Genomic DNA, 19,688 nt, shown 5'->3' with positions numbered 1-19,688 from the left:
GCAGGATCAGAAAATATCAGAGAAGTTAAATAAAAAACAATTGAACTAAGAATACAATCATTTATGTGTAAAAACTTTAAAGTATAATCGTGATTGGATTTCACTTTTATAATTAATTGCATAGTAAAACTTCAAAAAATTTCCAACTAGAAACAACTATGAGTGCAATATACTACAGTGCTAACAGATTTCAAGCGGTGACAAGATTTGTTATTAATAAATTCTAAGAAATGGATCTAAATTTTGATTGTATCTTCCAAAAGTGATGTATATCTACAAATTAATTATTTTATTTTGTGGTATTTTTTCTAATACTTTAGGTCGACCATAGAGAAGAGAAAATTATGTGAGTTGAGGAAAACTGTTTTTACACATATTGACTTCATCTAATCTATTAATCACCAAGTCTTAGAGAAATCCTTTTGTAAACAAGGTAAAGTTTACCCTAACCTTATCATGACTTGCATTTACCACATCTCCTCACCAAACTTACCTTTATTTTTGCATTTCCTATTTCTTTTCTTCATTCAGAAGTCTTTGCTGTCACTCTCACATTCATTCTATTATGAAACAATTCAATATAGACCCCATCCATGAAATGAAACAACATATGCAACGTGGAGGGTTATTGAAGGTGGATACTCTGAATTAAAAATCTATTTGGAGGAAAAGGTTGTGTACTCCTTTTCAGTGAAACTCTCCATCAGAATTCTTGAGATTCCTGTCGTGGATTCTTATACATTTGAGTTTCTTTTTTTTTTTAAAAAAAAAAGGAAATGTTCAATAAATTTCTTTTTTAAAAGAGATCTGAATTTTTCTTCCTTGTTACTTTAAAAGTTATTACAATTTAGTATCTCACACTTACCTGGTTTAAAAGAAAGGTTGAATTAGAAGGGGAGTTCATAAATTATTTGGTTTTTGTCAACTAAACCCTTAATTTAAAAGTTTATAATCGACCGTTTCTTTGATTTTCACTTTGCTGTATAAATAAGGCTTCTAAATATCATTTAACAAGTCTAGTGTCCTACCACATGTATGTAGAAGATCTATCTCAAATAGTACAGTTAAAAGGAAATTAAAGCAAGGATTACAAAACGTCTCAAGTTGTGCCATTAGTAAAAGGATTATTTGGATGATTTGGACAATCACCTATATATTGGTGATTGATTAAAGCAATCTTCATGTACAAAATATCTTTTCTATTTCATTGTCCAACCATACGCATCTCTCGATAAATTTCTAGGTACACTCAGTTGAGATTTATGTCTTAAAACTTGTAGATAATAAATAGAATCAATTGAACATTATTAATTAATAAAGTGTTATTATTATAATTACAATAAACGTTATTGATTATATTATTAGTTTTGTCTACCCAAGTCCAATAAACTAACATTCTAAGCTATCTAATGAGTCTTGAATAGTATGTAGAGACATACATGAATCAATGTTGAGGATTAACTTAAAGGGTCTATAGTATAGGGATAAGACTAGGTATATTATCATAATAACACTATAAATACGACTCACTTTGTATTTAATATAAACACAATGATCCAACGCATTTGTGTAGGTGACATGTGAGTGAGTGTATCTTATGCAATGAGTTTGCATAAGACCGAATCACTAGATGTAATTTCGTTAACTAGTTGTGTTTATATTTCATTTGGATGATCTAGGTAACTTAGTCTTAATCATGAGTGTATTATGAACTCCTGTTCGCAAGGAATTGTCTTGTGATTTGTACGAGAGTAGGAGAGAATTATGAGATTCTATCAATTTAAAAAACATTAAATTAATATAAATTTCAAATCTACTAATTAATTAACCATTAATCAATTAGTTAATAATTAATTAAATCATATTTAATAAATATCTCTCCAATATCTTATAGTTTTATATTAATTTAATCGAATCAAATTTAATTAGATAATATTAAACTAAAATATTAATTGATTATCTAATTAATTAAAAACTAAATTAAATATCTTATATTTAACTTAAGTTAAATTTTAATCATATTTAAATATAAATTTCTCTAGTAACAAATAATTTTAATATGAATCTATTTCACATTAAATTAATATTTGATCTCATTCAAATGTTTTATCTCTCACAAATTAGTTTTGAATCATATCCAAAATTAAATTTATACAATAGAGTTGGATAAACTTTGTATTATAATAAACTTTGTATTATAATGTATTGATACATTATACTAATTTCCAAAGTAAATTTGAACATTTCAAATTATAACCAATATAAATAAATTTTATTATCCTTTACAAGCTAGGAAGGGGATCTAATGAACCTACAGATCAAAAGCTACAATGATTTGAGATTAATTGGCTAAACTCATTAACTATATTAATCAATATTCGTTAACTATGTGTACACTCCACTAAACACCCACAACTGAACTCTTCTGATTGTAGATATATTTCTGTGTGACTGTGTCCACAGATATAGACCAATAACAGTAAGCTAGTCCTTCACGACTGTTCATAACATCAATTGGGTTAAATTACCGTGTTACCCATAGGTTACCTCTAATCCTTAAATACCAGTGCTCCTCTAGTGAACAACCTATTTATGATCAAACCAATAAACATAAACCATTCTCATGCCATAAAGAGGGTAGGGCCCTTTGCTCAAGTCCTAGATACACCATTTAAGGGAACACTCATCTACTTACCCTAAAGTCAAGAATGAGTGAATTTCATCTTGTGTGATTATGTTTCCAGCTCCCCACTCGGTCTTGTCCCCAAAATGATAAGCATATTGAGTTGGCAATATGATCACTCTCATTCATACAAATCAAAGAGTAATCTTTCGCAAACAGGAGTTCATAATACACTCAAAATTAAGACTAAGTTACCTATGTCATCCTAATGAAATAGAAACCCAACTAGTTAACGAAATTACATCTAGCGGTTACTATTTCGTGGTCCGATCTTATGCGAACTCATTGCTTAGAATACCCTCACTTTCGCATGTCACCTATACGAATGCGTTTGATCATGGCATTTGTATCAAATACAATGTTAGTTGTATCCATAGTGTTATCAGGATAAGATACCCTATACTATATAGATCTTTTAAGTTGATCTTAAACATTGATTCATATATGTCTCTACATACTGTTTAAGAATCATCAAACAACTTAGAATGTTATTTTATTGAATTTAGGTTATTAAGACAAAGTTAATAATATAATCAATAACACTTATTGCAATAATAATAATAATATTTTATTAATAAATTATATTTACTATCTAAAACTCAACATTCTCGAGTGATGTATTGCTTTTGTCTACAATGTGATCTAAATTATAAATATAAAACATCATGATTAAACGATACAAATATGTTTGAACAAAATAATAATTTGCACTACCATTAAAAATATTTGAGAAACATTGATTAGGGGTGAATATATATATATATATTCTACACACGATCATGATCATGAATATTTAAATGGAGTGTTAATTGCAAAAATAGCAAAAAAATTAAGATAGCATGACTCATGTCACCACATTTTCTAAATTGTAAAAGTAGCAAATTTAAAAATCGATAACCCTCTATTTTCACTAGTTACTTGTCATATTTGTCATATTCGCAATATGTAAAAAAATGGTGACATGAGCTATTTTTTTCTAAATATTTTTATTATCTGATGCAATTTTTCTATCTAAAATATAGAACACCATGACTTGTGTGTTATGGAGATATGTTTGAATGGGTAATTAAGCTATTTTCTAGTAAAACTTTATAAATTATTCCTATTTCACTTTTATCTTCTTATGAGTACACATATCTAAATCAAACAATGTTGAAGAACCATTTCATTATCTGTTAAAAAAAATGTATTAAAATAGAATTATGGATTTTACGTAACACATAACGGCTGGTATTGACAAAAAAAGGCATAAAATAGAAAAGAAAAGATAAGTATGAAATAGAAAGAAATCTTGTATAAGAGTCACATAAACATATAAATGAGTGAACTTTAGTATAGGAACCTCCTTAATTGGCAAAAACGTATTATAGTTATATTTTGAGGAAGAATTCCCTATTTTGCAATAATACACAACTTATATGCTATTATATTATATATCAGCTAGTTCAAAAAATTCACAGTACCTTATCCAAAATAAAAGACCAAAGACCAAGATATATATTGAAATGTATTATTTTGTAGTAAGAAAAATATTTTCAACAAAATCTTGCGACCTAACATTTACTCCATTCAATTTTTTGGAGTGAATATGGAAGCGAAAAATGAAAGAGATGGGTTATTATTATTCTTTTGGGGGGAGGGGTTATGTGTAGAATTTTAATTTTGAAAGATAGAGAGAATAATTTAAAGAGGGACCAAATGGACCCATTATTTAAGCTTGAAACAAGAACTGAACTTTTTTAAGTGAGAAAAGATAGAGAGACAGAGAGAGAGAGAGACAAAGCAAGAAAATAGCCCACAAAAAAACAAGTCATATTCCAAGTTGAAAATTAAATGGTTTCATTTTCATATGGTGTATACCCCACCATGGAAATCCTTGGGATTAGAGAGGTAGCCAATGAGAATACAGAGATTAGGATTATATTTAAGGTATCAACCAATGAGAAAATAGATAAGACCTTAGTATGGCCCCCACTTTGTCACACCCCCCCCCCCCCCCCCCCCCCAAAAAAAAAAAAAAAAAGAAAAAAAAGGAGATTTCTATCTGTATGCTATTGCATGGATAACCTTCAAAGTGCAAAGGCCTTGAAAGACAGATCGGTGTTCAAATACAGTGTAAAAAGAGCAAGAGGATGTGGGTCATAGCCCTTAAAGCGAAAACAACAAAACATACTCTTCCCGAACCCTCCACTGCTTTTGTTCTTCTTTTCCACTTTATTCTTCGCTTACAATTTTTCTTTTCTTTTTTCTATATGTTTTTCTTGTTTCTCTAAATAATTATCAGATGCAATAAAAACTTCCACTCTCAAATTGTGGGAATTGTTATAAGCTGCATCCCACATACTGGTTCTTACTAGCCAGTAGTTGAAGCTAGCTCTAATATTTAAGTCAATAGAATGATAATGTATTCAAGTGTGACAAGTTAAGGGTTAGGAGAGTTATAGATCTCAAGTAGGACCTAGTTAAAATTTTCATTTGGGTTACGTTTAACTTAGGTTACCATAAGTTAATAATTTTTCAATCTTGCTAGATCGAAAGAAGTTGAATGGGGATAATAAATATAATGTTCAGATCGTTGGAGAAGGATTAACTTGCGCATGTTAGAGAATGTGCTCAAAGTCATAAATATATAAACAAAAACAACTTTTTTCATTGATATGAGATTTTATACCTAAAACGAATAATTGTATGGTTGAAAAATACATATTTAATATCATATCATTTAATACATTTTTTTTTACCGTTTGTTATGGCAGGAGAGTAAGTTGTAGCAGGGAAGGAATGAGTAGATAAAGAAAGTGATTGTTATTATTGTTATTATTTTTTTATCCGATTTTTAATTGTATTGATAAAAGAATAAATGAAATATATATAGTTGGGTCCTTGCAGTGTGGGGCATGACTATGACACGTTGAGGGTCTCTTAAGTTAAAGCAAGAACGCCAACATTTTTTCGCAAACTCACTGCTCTGTCTGACTACATTGTTGCTACTTCAGCTTCCCCCCTTTCTCTATGATTTTCATACTCCAAAACTGATAAAATCTGCAAAAGAAACAAGGTTGAATGAAATGATGTCAAGAAAAAACATAGCAAACGCAGTAGGCGGAAAGACCGCAAGAGCCTGCGACAGCTGCGTCCGTAAACGAGCACGATGGTACTGCGCCGCAGATGATGCTTTCCTCTGCCAATCATGCGACACCACTGTTCATTCCGCTAACCCTTTAGCCCGTCGCCACCAACGCCTTCGTCTAAACGCCTCCAATTCATCACCCCTTAATTCCCCATCTTGGGTTTCCGGTTTCACCCGCAAACCCCGCACCCCACGCCCCCGCCCAAAATCCAACGACCTCATCCACGTGTCTGTCGTACCAGAGACAGACGACGCCACTTCCCACGAAAACGAACATCTAGAGGATCAATTGTTGTATAGAGTGCCGAATTTGGACGTGAATGTATCTGACTTTGGTGGGGATGTGGAGAGGAATTTGGAGAGAGAGTGGTTTGATATAGAGGAGGAGTTGGGTTTGGTTAAAGTGGAGGAGGATTGTTGGAGAATCGGGGAGGGGTTTGATAGTGATCAGGTTGATTTCTTTATGGATTTTGAGGAGATTAAGATGCCTCCTCTTGTAGTTGGTGTTAAAAATGAAAGACATGAAGATGAAGGTGATGAATCTGGAATAACCGACAAGAACAAAAGAAGAGTATTGAGTTTACGATTGGATTGTGAAGCTGTGATTGCGGCTTGGGGTAATCTTCAGTCTCCTTGGACAAATGGACAACGCCCTGATTTTGATCCTGACCAACCTTGGCCCAACTCCATGGTTTTCTTCCTACTTTTTCTCTACAAAAATTACACATTTCTTTACTAACCGTTTCAATTTTTTTTTTTTTTTTTTCTGTTTTCACATTCTCTTTTTTTAAATATATATATTAATTTAATCAGTTTTAAAAAAATTATTTATTAGTTAATTTTCAGATGTTGAGATTGTTTTTATAACACTAGTTAGTAATGGAATAGTGAAATTTCCATTTTTTTTCTACTCTCTCTCACTCAAATCCTTAAAAGGGTAGTAGTCGTGTTTACTAATTTGAAAACATGTTATTTAGATTTATTTTGATATTGATATAGTTTTTTATTTACAAAATTGAAGCCGAAATTTTGAATATTTGTATTTTGTTTTTGAATTCAATTTAAACTAAAGTAAGCAGAAGTTTAAAATAACTAAAATTAAACTCATTATTATAATTAACACTACTACACTTTCAAATCTCTATAATTAAGAAAACAAGACATCGTTTTTAAATAAATAGAAGACAAAAAATAAAATGATGATTATAAATTGAACAATAGCTAGTTTTAACAACATGTGCAGGGGTGAATTAATAAGTAAATGTTGTTAAAAATGTTAATGTATGAGAGATGTTTGGCAGGATCTATGTGAAGTGAGGTACGGGCAGAGGTGTGGGGAATATGGGTTTCGGACGGCGGCAATTGGTGACGGAGGGAGGGAGGCACGTGTGTCACGGTACAGGGAGAAGCGGCGGACGAGGTTGTTTTCCAAGAAAATAAGGTATGAAGTAAGGAAATTGAATGCAGAGAAGAGGCCCAGAATGAAAGGGAGGTTTGTGAAGAGAACTCCTTTTGCTCCACAACCAACTCTTCCTATTATTACTATTAATTGAAACCCTAAGTCGTTCCAAAGTCTTCAATCAAACTTCATTCCATGTACATTACCAAATTAATATATACTAATCTCTTCTCCCTACTCCTAATCCCAAATAAGTTTTATCTTACTTTAACTTGTATAAGCTTTTTGAAAAAGCTTATAACATCAAATAGTTCTCTTGTATTATATCTAATCTTCGTATCTTTTAATTCCTTACTTACTCTCTTCTCTTAGTACTTACTAATAGAGTATACTAATCCAAAAATCTGAATCTCGTTTACTCCGCTTCATTTATGTTCCATTCATCTCTTTCATATATTTAATTTCTTCACCTCTTATCATAGAAATTAAGCCATCACTTAACTAAAAAAAGAAGATTAAACGTCACACAACAAAACCTCCAATCGATAAATAAGTGAGATACTATAGCAAGAAGAGTTTAGAAAATTATAGTTAACCTCTTCTGGAGTTATAAAGGTCTATACAGATCAAGCTACATGACTTAGGGTTTCTCTTTTCTCCTTCTGAGAGTTTGGACTCCATCTTTCCATAGATTTTATACCCACTCAATAATACTATGTCATATAGGTGAGCAAAGTCTGCAAAATGCATACCCTCAACCAAGAAAGATTTGCATTTAGCTCATTTAGGTGAACCAGGGTCCTTTTTGGCCTCTCACGCATCTATTTTTATCCAATTCCAATCCTAGTGATACTTAGGATATGTTTGGTTTAATTTAAGTATGAAATTTTAAAAATAATTCATTAGGAAAAAAAAATGTTAAAAGCGTATTTGAGTTTTTTGATTTTAAACAAATTTTTGTTATGGAGGAGAGTATTAATCAAAATGACTTCTTTCCATTTTTTTATCTAATCAATTCAAACACGTACTTAATTTTACTAACTCTTTCGTTTTAATTAATTTTTGAAGTATTGAAAATCCAGTTTAATTATATACATATTTTTATCTATGCATAGGTTCATTTTTTAAGTATCTACTTTCTAACCCAATATTTTCTAAAATCTACTTCACGTTTTCAAACTTGAAAAATTTATAGACTTTGTTTGATATTCTCACTTTCAAAGAAAATATAGTGTGCTTATTTATTGTTTACATTATTGACCCTTATTTTCTTTTGTTGGATTTTTTTTTCTTTTTTTTTTAACGATAGAATGAAAAGGTTGATTTACCTCTCATGTATTATTCAACAGATGATAATCCAGAAATATCAAACGCAATGTAGATATACCAAACCAATTTTTTAAAACTGTGTTCTTAAAAGTACTATTTTCACATGGATCTGTTTGGTTTGTTTCCTTATCTACTCTCAGGAGATGTTTTCAAAACCCATAACAAGTTTTTAAAGCTAGAAAGAAAAATAGTTTCTTATAAAAGAAATTTTGTTTATGGAATTTGACGTTATGAATTTAAATGCAAAATCAGTTTAAAGAGATATTTGTTAATTTCACAAGTACCATTCATATGGATACATAAATTTATTTATGTGTTTTGTTATATACATGAATAAGTTTATGTATTTTGTTATCACTCTCTTTTAATATTTTTGAAAATCCAGATAAATTTTGAAAACTAGAAAAAGGTAGCTTTTTGTTTTTAGAATTTGATTAAAATAATATTAATTTCTTTTAACGAATTAGCTGAAAACCATAATTGATTAAATCGAAAGTAATACACATCAAAAATAGAAAATAGACCAGCAATTTTCCTTGAAAAATGTAAAACTTTAGAATATGATTGATTGGGTGAAAACCCCTTATTGAGAAATTGGAATCATGGTAGAAAATTAGGAGTTTATCACTTGAATAATAATATTTGAGATAATAAAGATAACACTCTTGACTAGAGTTGTGTATATGTGTAAAAACCAAAGTTTGTTGATGACTCTTACATATGCCACGTCTTGATTAATTGATGTGCATGATATTGTTCTAGATGAGATTAATTAAACGACTAAAGCAAAAGCATTATTATGGAGGGCAAAACGTCCTCTTTGCCCAAAGCATGAGTATTCAACTTACATATGTAACTGATAAAATTAGTAGGGGTTGATAGTAGACAAAGAAAAAAGAAATGAAATAAAGTAATTTTTTTTAATTTGTTGTTTTCGATTAACAATCAAAGAAACACAAACATATAATTTATCACAAGAATTAAAAGAAGTAATCGGGTGTTTTAGTCTAATTCTCATCATTTAATCAAATGTATAATTGCAAACATGATTGATCATCAATCAACTGGGCTTAGAGGACCAATTGCCCTAAATTAATGAACAAATGTGAATCATCACCATTTATAATAACTCAAATGATTATGGTATTATCTTAGTACACTACAAGAAATCAGACGACTCCCAATGCGGGCAATGACATTGAGAAATGTCGTGTCGAGGATGACCTACCAATCTCGATGCACCTTTACAAGTGTCGGATGAGGGGAACATCCCTGACGTCTACATTTAGACATTGGGGTAGCTCTGCCATTTTTATTTTTATTTTGTATTCATTAATAGGATTTTCCTAACGTTACAAATTTATACATTGGGAAAAGTGAAAATAATTACTTAATCGATCCACTTTCTTCAACGTGTAAGAGAGAAATGTCAGAGAAGGCAAAATAATTATTTAATTGTTACGACGTTCCTTGACATCTCTGCAAAAATATTGAAACTCGTCCACCTTTTTCCGACGTCACGTTCACCACGTCGAAATAATTGTATAATGGTTTTTAATGATTATCTTTTTCTGATGCCATTAGTGGAATGTTAGGGAAGAGTTACATTATCATTGACGTTTGCATGTATGACGTCGGAGATTGGTGATTTTTTTGACATTTTCAAAAATGTTGGAAAATCCCTAAACTATTTGTCTTCTTTATGGTTTGGAAGAAAGTAAATGAAAACCATGAGATACCATTCAGTCTGTTAGTGTTAGCTATCTGAACTCATTAAAGGACATAATTTTCACTTGCAAAAATAGCAAAAAAAATTATGATAATAGGGTTCAATCATTACATTTTTTAAATTGCAAAAGTAGAAAATTTAAAAGTTGATAACCCTCTAATAGCTCTTTGATATTACTAATTTTGTCATATTTGCAATATGCAAAAAATAGGTGGTATGGGTTATTTTTTTCTAAATGTTTTTGTCATGTAATGCAATTTTCAAAACCATTATCTCCTGCAACTTTGAAAAGTTGGTGCACAACATTTGAATGCAGCAACTCAAAAATCTCACATGATGTGTCCATGAGGGGGAGTAAATTTTATTTTTATAAGTATATATAAATTTTATTTTATAAGTAAATATGAAATATGTACTCTTTTTCCTTCATTAGGATTTATTTTTCCGATTGTGTTTTTTCCTAGTAAGTGTTTTAACGAGACATATTTCATATATGTAATAAACATCTAATGAGAAGTATTACAAATATTAGGTAAATAGATGCCCATTGTCCATTAACATTAGTGTCCATATGGTGTGTCTTTGAAGTTGTCAACCGTTGGTAACCATGTACTCCACTTTTTGCTTGCCAAATTGGTGTGCCATTTGGTGGGATTTGTAAGTGGAATATAGATTGAGAGATCTCTCAAGAATTTGGGAAAAGTGGGAGAAAGTAAAAAATTTTGAGATTTTCATTTTCGAATTTCTTTATTTGTATATTATATTTTATTATTTTATTTTCTTAGTTTCCATTTTTCAGGTTGTGCCTCATTTTCACAGCAATAATATGAGATTTTAATGTTTTATGGATCTCTTATATCCTTCATGTTTTTTTTAATATCATAATTATAGTCTTACATAGACAAAAATTCATCTTTTAATTTTGGACTTTTAACGAGTATATAGTTTAAATAGGGATCACTATTTATTAGTTGGACCCAATATTGCACTATTTTTCACAAAAGTCCTAATGGGCTCTAAATTTACACAAATATTTATCCCAAATGTCAAAACTACCCATCTTTAATATTAATATTAATTAAAAAATAGGAAAAATAAACAAACATGCATAAAGAAGAGATATCGTGAGGAACCGTTTTCAAATTCGTTCTGTCTTGTTCTGTCTTCTGTGTAAGAAAATTTGGCTTTCGACGAAAGAGGAAACTTAGATAAGAAAAGTTTCGATTGTGCATACCATTTTGGTAAGTAATTTTTAATGGTTATATTATATATTTGTTAGGGTATATTCGATATATTTCACATAAATTATTTTGAAATTGAAATATTTTTTATACTTCGCAAGCAAAGGAGTGCAAATTTCATATTTCGGTCCTGCTGTGTTATTCTTGTTAACTAAAGTTGTTAGGGAATATTAAGTACATTAGATTATATTATGTATTTTAAATGGATTTTCTGTTTCCTATGGAATGACATCCACGTGGTTTCTAGTTTTTTCACAAGGTTTCTAGTCTTTTATTACACTTTGTAAGAGTTCACTCGGAAATGTTCATTAGATATATATAAGAAGCATTAAGCAATATGATCTCAAGCTAAGGTTGTCCTGAGAATGTCCCTGAGCTGATGAATAAAATCATTATATATTATGATTTTGGGCTAAGGTTGCCCCTAGATGCCACGAGTTGAAAAACATAACCATTATGTAATTAATATGATCTCGGGCTAATAAGGTTGCCTCGAGATGCTCCCGAGCTAAAGAGCATAAGCATTATGTAATTAATCTTTAGCTAATATTGTCCCAAGAGGTTCCCGAGTTTTCTTGAAACCATTTTTTGTTTTCTCGAAGTAAAGAACATAAACATTATGTAATATGATCTTCAGCATTATATAATATGATTTTAAAGTTCATGTTATTGTATACTATCACACCACACCTAAAGCACTTGCTTGCTCGGCTCGAGATGTGGCGTGAAGTCAACTGACATCCTTTTCCTTCTCTAAACAACACCAATTGATCCTAACTACTATTCCTTGATTATGCTAAACAACTCGAGCAAATTAAAACATACGCAACGAAAAATAGAAGAACATAACTAACAAGACTCCTTTACAATAGATAAAAACAAGTTTAGGCTAAATGTCATTACATACGGACTATCCTTTTTAGAAACATACAGACACTACAACTGAGCTTATCTCCTTAATAAAGCCTATGTACATAAAATGGGTAAGCCTAGGTACTAACCAACAATAGTAAACTATCTACAACTTTTGCACTACAGACTTGGAGACAACAGTCAGGCTTGCAGATCATGACCTCTACCTAGAACGTGGGAAAACATTTGGAAATGGTGAGCTAAAAAGCCCATTGAGTGATGATTTTATAAAACACACTTTAAAATAATTACCCTTTAATTTTTTCATAAACCATTCACAAAAATATACATAAACGTACAATCTTAAACATTCTTTAAACTGAACTCTTTTTATGTTTCAAATACTCTTTTATCTCTATACCCATGAAAAACTTAGTCAAGATAGCAGAGCACCTTCGGTCTTACTTGTCACACCCTAAAATGCAATGCAACCAAAATGTCGAAGTAATGGGAGTAGGATGCGATTTAGTTACAACCTTGAAATTTTCTTATCGACTAATTCAACCTCAATTCCTTTTAAACTTCCAAGAGAAAACATAACGCAAATGAAGTCGGCCAAACACATTCAAAGACATTCTTAATGCAAAAAACTTAACGCGATCAATTCAGCCAAAACTTACACTTTATTAATAACATACGGTTAGATGAACATAACTTACAACACTATGACTTAAGCTTACATTAAATAAACTCTTAAACGCCTAGTAGTTTTCTCATCTCGCCTCAAATCCTTCAATATTCTTCTCTACTTGGCTTAAACGTCTGATCCTCGAAGATCAATTTTGTAAATGTAAGTCTAAATGACTTAGTGAGGTTTTATGAAATCCTTTTCATAATGTTATTTGATAAATCCTTTTTAATAGTGAACAGTAAATCTTAACATGAAAGCTTTAAACCTTTAAAGAATTTGGAAGACAGTAATATAAAATCTTGCTTTCTTTCCTCAGATTTCAAGTATTTATTCCTACGAGATAGTAGAGATTACTCGATACCACCTCGTCCATAAATATCATAATGAGCATCTCGAATCTCTGTTCCTACGAGGTAGGCATCCCTAACTCGTCCTTATGAGATAAATGTCCCTACTCGTTCCTACAAATAAGTGTCCTTACCCGTATTTGGTGCCCCTTAGCCTCAATAACAAAAATCTTACATAAATACTTCAAACAATTACATGCTTGAAAACAATTCATAAATAGTTGAAACATTTAATGTGAATCATTCATAAATCATGGAAAACATGCTTTGAATTACATTTTAGTAAATCATTTTTCATACACAAAACTTTGAAAGAAAAACACTCACTCTTCAATTTTACACTTGTAAAATTTCTATTTATTTTAGCCATGCTTAAAACCTTAATCTTATATGTTAACCCTTGTCAAATCAGATTTGACATCCTCTCACATAATTCCATTCTGTGGATAACTTCAAGCACTTAACAGCTTCCCAAGGTCTTATCGCATAACTTCTTTCACGAACTACCAACTTTTCTCCCAAAGAATTTTTTTCTTGTGAGCGTTTAGACTTAGAGGCCTTACCACAAATCCTTCTCACAGACTGTCTTACCTTAAGCTCTTGACACGTACTAAAACTAAAACGCCTTCTTGTCTAAAATGTCAAGTTACATACTTAGTCAAAAAAAATTCTTTTTAACATTTAATTTAGGTTCCAGTCTTACATTACTATCTTGCCAAACCTTGATCAAACTAGTAGAGCATCTTTGGTCATGCAATTAATAATAAACTCGGTCAAGATAACAGAGCACCTTTGGTCTTACTATCCTGCACGGACTAGGTGGTAACGACTAAGTGGTCAGCGTAGCCCTATACCCCTGACTGTCCACATTAACCATCGAGAATTCGGTATATAGAGTACCATGGTTTTCTCTTTAAAACCATTCGATTTAAACTGCAAAATTAACAAATTTAAAAGTCGATAACCCTATACTATTGACTATCCACATTGACCATAAAAAATTCGGTATAATGAGTACCATGTCACTACATTTTCTAAATTGCAAAATTAACAAATTTAAAAGTCAACAACTCTCTAGTAGCCCTCCAATAGCTGTCTAATATAATTAATTTTGTCATATTCACAATATATAAAAAATAATTGTAATGGACATGATGCAATTTTTATTTTGAGTGTTTGTTATATTAAAAACAAATATTTTATTTATAACCACAAAATATATAAATTTTTGTTAATATGTAATATTTAATATTAACGAAAAGTCACGGTTCATAAAATTAGGCGAAGAATCTTATTTATGAAATTAATTGAGATTGGTGTAAAATGATAGCAAAATTAGGTCTTTCCTTTAAAATTTTTATTTAATTTACCAAAGAAGAAAATCATCCCAAAGGTGTAAAATGGGCCGATGGAACTTTGAACTTTTGAAACAATCAGTTGATGAACGAAAACTTGCCCTAGGGTTCCCAATTTTCCTTACCTGGTGAACCCCTAAACCTTTCCCTCTCGGAGATTACACCATTTCGCTTCTCCCTTTACTTCTTGTAAGTTCCTCTTCCTTCTTCTTCTTCCATTTTAATCGCAAAATCGTCAGCCTCTCCCCATGGAGCAAAGGGGTTTTCGCCGTTTTCTTCTGAAACCATTGATTTTCTTTGCTCATCTTTTCGTGTTTCCGATGTTCGAAATTTTCGTCTTTCCTCTGTTTCCTTAAAACAACTCCATCCATCCAAGGAGGAAGCGTTATATATTGTTATTATTGTTATTATTATTTTTGTTTGTAGCTGTGTTTATACATGTACGCATACGTTTTTAACGTTTCTGTGTTGTGTTTTCGATTGCGAAAGTGCTAGGTTCTTCTCCGGGTGAGTATTGTTTAGGTAACCTACTCAATCCCTCCTCTTTTCTCTGTATGATAATTTTTTTCGGGAAATTTGTGTCAAAGGCAATCAAAATTTTGTGAGTTCGATACAAACATCTTGGCGTTTGTTGATTTCAAATATGTGCTTTCCTTCAAATGAGAGAGGAAGATACCTTCTCACTGAATGACCCTTTTCGAAGTTTAAGCACTGGGCTTGGAAAGAGTTTGGACTTCACAACTATGTAAGCGATGGCATGGTCGAAAATGTTCTATCAATTGAGACTGTTTGGGGAAGGAGAAGCATTGGAAATAAAATGAGTGAGGTTAGACTTGAACAACTAATGATTTAAGAAAACAAAGAGACCTTGACAATGAGGCTTGTGGCTGTGCTGTGGAGAAATTCTAGAACTGGGTGCTATTAATTTGGACAGTCTAAGAACTGTATGATTAGGTTCCAGAGGCATGCTGTATGTTCTTTTGGAATGGTGTTTCTCAAATAACGTTCACCCAATCAGTTTTTTTTTTTTTATTTCTTAAATGGTCATTTTACAAAGTTGATACTGAAGTAGCTGTATTGGTATTTACTGAAGAAATTTTTGGTGGTCCTTGGAGTAATTTGAAGTACCTTTTGGATCCAGACGCAATACAAAGAGAGGAATTTTGCTGCTAGGCCTTCCCCAATCAACTTATTTATATCTAGATAGCAAGATGCAAAGGAAGTTTTGAGAGCTTCCTACCTCCTATTTCTCAAAGAGAACTAGAATTTACAAAGTAAAAGATATTGTAGTACAACAACTAAAGAAACTTACATATACCCCCTCCAAGACCACTCAGCGTAATGGTTTACAGGGGACCACAAACACTAGTAATAAACTCTCTTTCTTCCCTTCAGCTTACGTGCCTCCTATCCTTTCCTTCTTCTTGCTTAGACAGACTTTAGTGATTAGGGGATTATAATTACCCACGACCAAATGAGCCACCATGTTCTCAAGTTGCAAATTTGGAAATTGGGCTTGAATGGTGGACACAATCTCCCATGTGGCATCTGCCTGAGTAGCTTAAGATCCCAATGAATAAACACCTCCAATTCTCCCCTCATAGAAGGAGAAACATAGGAAAATTCTAGCCCATCGCCTTTTGGAGAAGGCTCCCATGAAGCATGGGATGAATCTTTACCATGTCATCAGACCTAATTTAGTCATAATCTGAAAAAGGCCAATAAAACATGGAGCTAACTTGGGATGGTTGTGTTGAAAAATGAAGGTTGCTGTTACAACCTTAATTTAAAATAAACCTACTGATCGACCTCAACATGCAAATCCCGTTGTTTTTTATTGGTTATATCTGCCAATAATTGCTAAGTTTGCAGCAATGATGCCTTCCAAGTATTCAACGTCGCATCTCTGTCTCAGAGTTGAACATCAACCTCGGAAACTACATATAAATCAGCATGTAGGGAATGATAGGGGTGGCGGCCAACCACAAACTACTTCACAAGGGGTAGGTTGTCTTAGTAGATTATGTTAAGTGATGTTGTAGCTTAAGTCCACCCAAGGAATCCATTTGTGCTCCACTTCGACAGGGACAACGAATAACGAACCCTCTCTTCCCAAAGCTCACAAGCCACCTATCTTTCCCTTCATGCGTAGACCGTAGTACTTATCATTTCTCTTCTTGTTTTCTACTTTTCGTGATTTGTAGAAATTGATTACATTGTGCATCTTTAAGCCTTCTTTTGAAGGCCTCTTGAACGATTGCTTAGCTGTTCATTGTAGTTTTCTGTTACTAATTAAAAACCCAAATCCTCCCTTCACGCAGTTGGACAAAACTTAGGTGTCCATCTTGAGATGTTTTCTAGTGGAACATTCGTATTAGGTTTATATTAGTTCCCGTTGATATTGTTTACCAAAATAGGCGGCTGAGTTCTCTTCATGAGGTGAACGAAGGATGGCCATTGATAATTTCTCATCATTCTTTTAGTCATATACTCATTCAATACTAAGGTCACATCCGGTTGTGACCATTGCCATAAGGCCTTGGACTATGAGATTAGGTTCCCATTTGTATTCTATGAACTGTTTTGGAATAAAAAAGAATAACATAGATGGTTGAGACCTTGGTGTTCATGTTAGAGGTATTTGTTGTGCCAAGCAGAAATTTTTCCCAGAGAAAGTGCATTCTTACTATTAAGACAGCAAAATTCAGTTAAGTGAGGATTAGGGTTGACATATTTAATGGCCATTTGGTGATGGAACTTCCCTGTGTTGTTGTGGCGTGATATGGAACTTCTTTTAAGCCTAGTTGACCTAATTTGGCATGCATGGATTTTCAGAAGTGCCAGGATAACATAGAACTTCCAGAAGCTTTTACTACATTAGGTTCCCTATTCTGGTCTCCGAAGATAATACTTCATTACTTGACATTTGAGTTCAGCTTGGTTTACGTGAAAAATGTGCTTCCACCCTTAGGTAATTATTGCATCGTTTCTGCAGGACTTTTAGTATGGCAGGAAGAAATCGCTCATCACGCCACATTGATGGTTACAGAGTTTCTCGTGATGTCCCTAGATCCTACATAGAACGAGTGCCAGCACCCCTGCCTATTCATCCTGCAGCTTTGGAGGAGGAACTTGAATTGCAACGTAGGGAAATGCAGAGAATTATTTCAGATAACCGCATGGTGATTGATGATAATACAGTACTTCAGAGGGAATTATCAGCTGCAAAGGAAGAAATTCACAGATTGAACCAGGTTATTCCCAAAATCGTGTCTGAGAAAGAATCACAATCCAGGGAGTTGCTTGAAAGAGGTTTGAAGCTAGAAGCTGAGCTTCGTGCTTCTGAGCCTTTAAAGTCTGAGGTTCTGCAATTAAGAGCTGAGATTCAGAAATTGAATACATTGAGGCAGGATTTATCTGCTCAAGTCCAAAGCCTCACCAAGGATGTTAATCGATTGCAAGCTGAAAATCAGCAGCTAAATTCTATGAGAGCTGATATGGATGGATTGCACAAGGAGCTTATTGAAGCCAGGTTTGAAATGGAAATTTTAATTGATTGGCGTTGGATCCTAGTCTATGTTTTCTTCTTTTTCTGGTTAGGATTTGGCACTAGGACAGGTCAAGATAAATTCAAAACCACATTAATTAGTCTATTCCATGATTGAATTGATCGTGCACAATGTTTTTAGGAGGGCTTATGAATATGAAAAGAAAGCCAATGAAGAACAAATTGAACAAAAGCAATCAATGGAGAAGAACCTTGTTTCAATGGCTCGTGAAATAGAGAAACTGCGAGCAGAGAAGCTCAACATAGAGAGAGCACGGGGATTAGGTTATTTCTTTCTCTAATTTTTCTATTCTTTTCCTTTAACAAAATTATTGTCAACATGTGGACGTCTGGTTTCTTGCAACAACGGTAGCTAGTTGGTTTTAAGCTTCTGTTATACCTTTTTAGGTGCTGAGAATTATGGGATCTTGAACAGAAGTCCTGAAATGAGATATGCAGGTGGTGCATATGGTAGTAGCTATGGTAGTTCTTGGGCACCATATGAGAAGCGTACCCGACGTTAAGTTTCAACCTTTCTCTTAGATGTCCTTCATTGAAGTTCAATATCTGGTTTAACATCTTTACTTTTTCTGGAGAAGCTGCTTTTGAGAATTACCATGATCATGGTGTGAAGTATCAACTATCAACTAGTTAAGATTTGTAACTGTAGTACATTTTACTCTATGTGACTAAAGTTCTGCTTTCATTGCATTATACAATGAGTTATTTTTATTCAAGTTTATTTAGTGGCTGCAGTAGCAGAAATATACAGAGTAGATTGTTGGCTGGGAAAAACAGTCATTGACGTTTTTCAACTAATCCTTAAAAAAAGAAAAAAAAAGGTTTATGATGGTTACTCTGCAGAATTAGTAGAATAAATGTTGATTGGGAAGTTTAATTCTCGTGACAATTATTGGGCTGAATATATTTTGGGGGACATTGTGATTCTCATTCCTATATTGAGTTTCTCCAAAACATACGCTTGTATTGAGGGATCCAGTTCCTTGGCTTATGGAGAAGCTTTATATTGTGTTGGTTTCGTGAGTTATTTGATTGGCTTAAGTATAACTAGTACTCTTTTGTAAGATACATATTTTGAACTTTTGATCACATGCCCATGTAAGTGAGTTGCTTGACATTGGTAGGCAAGAGTTGCTTGATAGTATTGTCATGTATGAAGACGTTCAGTTGCTTAGTTGGAGACAGGAACCCTATATTGGTCACAAGAGTTTTGAGAAGAGGTCCTGTCATGTTGAATGGTAGATATAAAAAGGCTACTCAGATATCTTTCTATACATCCACAAGTACCCTACTCTAGTATTTTTGTTATGTTCGTTGGATATGAAAGAGTTTCTATGTTTCTAATCAGATCAGTATGTTAAATG

At 32.5% G+C, this 19,688-nt stretch overlaps 2 protein-coding genes across 3 annotated transcripts; both read left to right on the top strand.

The window, feature by feature from the left end:
• The first annotated feature begins 5,628 nt into the window (after positions 1-5,628).
• On the top strand, positions 5,629-7,562 carry LOC101219003 (zinc finger protein CONSTANS-LIKE 6). Its single transcript, XM_004140813.3, has 2 exons — positions 5,629-6,504; positions 7,115-7,562. The coding sequence occupies exons 1-2, from the start codon at positions 5,752-5,754 to the stop codon at positions 7,364-7,366; spliced, it is 1,005 nt and encodes a 334-aa protein (XP_004140861.1). The 5' UTR covers positions 5,629-5,751; the 3' UTR covers positions 7,367-7,562.
• Positions 7,563-14,779: 7,217 nt separating this feature from the next.
• LOC101218774 (protein FLX-like 3) lies at positions 14,780-19,337 on the top strand. 2 transcript variants are annotated; one of them, XM_031887275.1, is made up of 5 exons: positions 14,795-14,945; positions 15,246-15,278; positions 17,752-18,288; positions 18,446-18,588; positions 18,712-19,337. In XM_031887275.1, exons 3-5 carry the CDS (start codon positions 17,762-17,764, stop codon positions 18,825-18,827), a joined length of 786 nt encoding a protein of 261 aa, XP_031743135.1. In that variant the 5' UTR covers positions 14,795-14,945; positions 15,246-15,278; positions 17,752-17,761; the 3' UTR covers positions 18,828-19,337. The 2 variants fall into 2 exon arrangements, with proteins under 2 accessions (XP_011656524.1, XP_031743135.1); XM_011658222.2 differs by lacking the exon at positions 15,246-15,278 and having other exon boundaries at positions 14,780-14,945.
• The last annotated feature ends 351 nt before the right edge of the window (positions 19,338-19,688 follow it).

The sequence above is a fragment of the Cucumis sativus genome, chromosome 6 (genome assembly GCF_000004075.3).
Source record: "Cucumis sativus cultivar 9930 chromosome 6, Cucumber_9930_V3, whole genome shotgun sequence".
In the NCBI taxonomy this organism is placed as follows: domain Eukaryota; kingdom Viridiplantae; phylum Streptophyta; class Magnoliopsida; order Cucurbitales; family Cucurbitaceae; genus Cucumis; species Cucumis sativus.
Note: the sequence above shows the minus strand (reverse complement) of the source record. Positions and strands in the feature narration are given on the sequence as shown.

Coding starts and splice junctions, on each gene's coding strand:
- LOC101219003 (XM_004140813.3), top strand. CDS start 5,752: ATGATGTCAAGAAAAAACATAGCAAACGCAGTAGGCGGAAAGACCGCA. Junction 6,505..7,114: donor AACCTTGGCCCAACTCCATG/GTTTTCTTCCTA, acceptor GATGTTTGGCAG/GATCTATGTGAAGTGAGGTA.
- LOC101218774 (XM_011658222.2), top strand. CDS start 17,762: ATGGCAGGAAGAAATCGCTCATCACGCCACATTGATGGTTACAGAGTT. Junction 18,289..18,445: donor AAGGAGCTTATTGAAGCCAG/GTTTGAAATGGA, acceptor CAATGTTTTTAG/GAGGGCTTATGAATATGAAA. Junction 18,589..18,711: donor AGAGAGAGCACGGGGATTAG/GTTATTTCTTTC, acceptor ATACCTTTTTAG/GTGCTGAGAATTATGGGATC.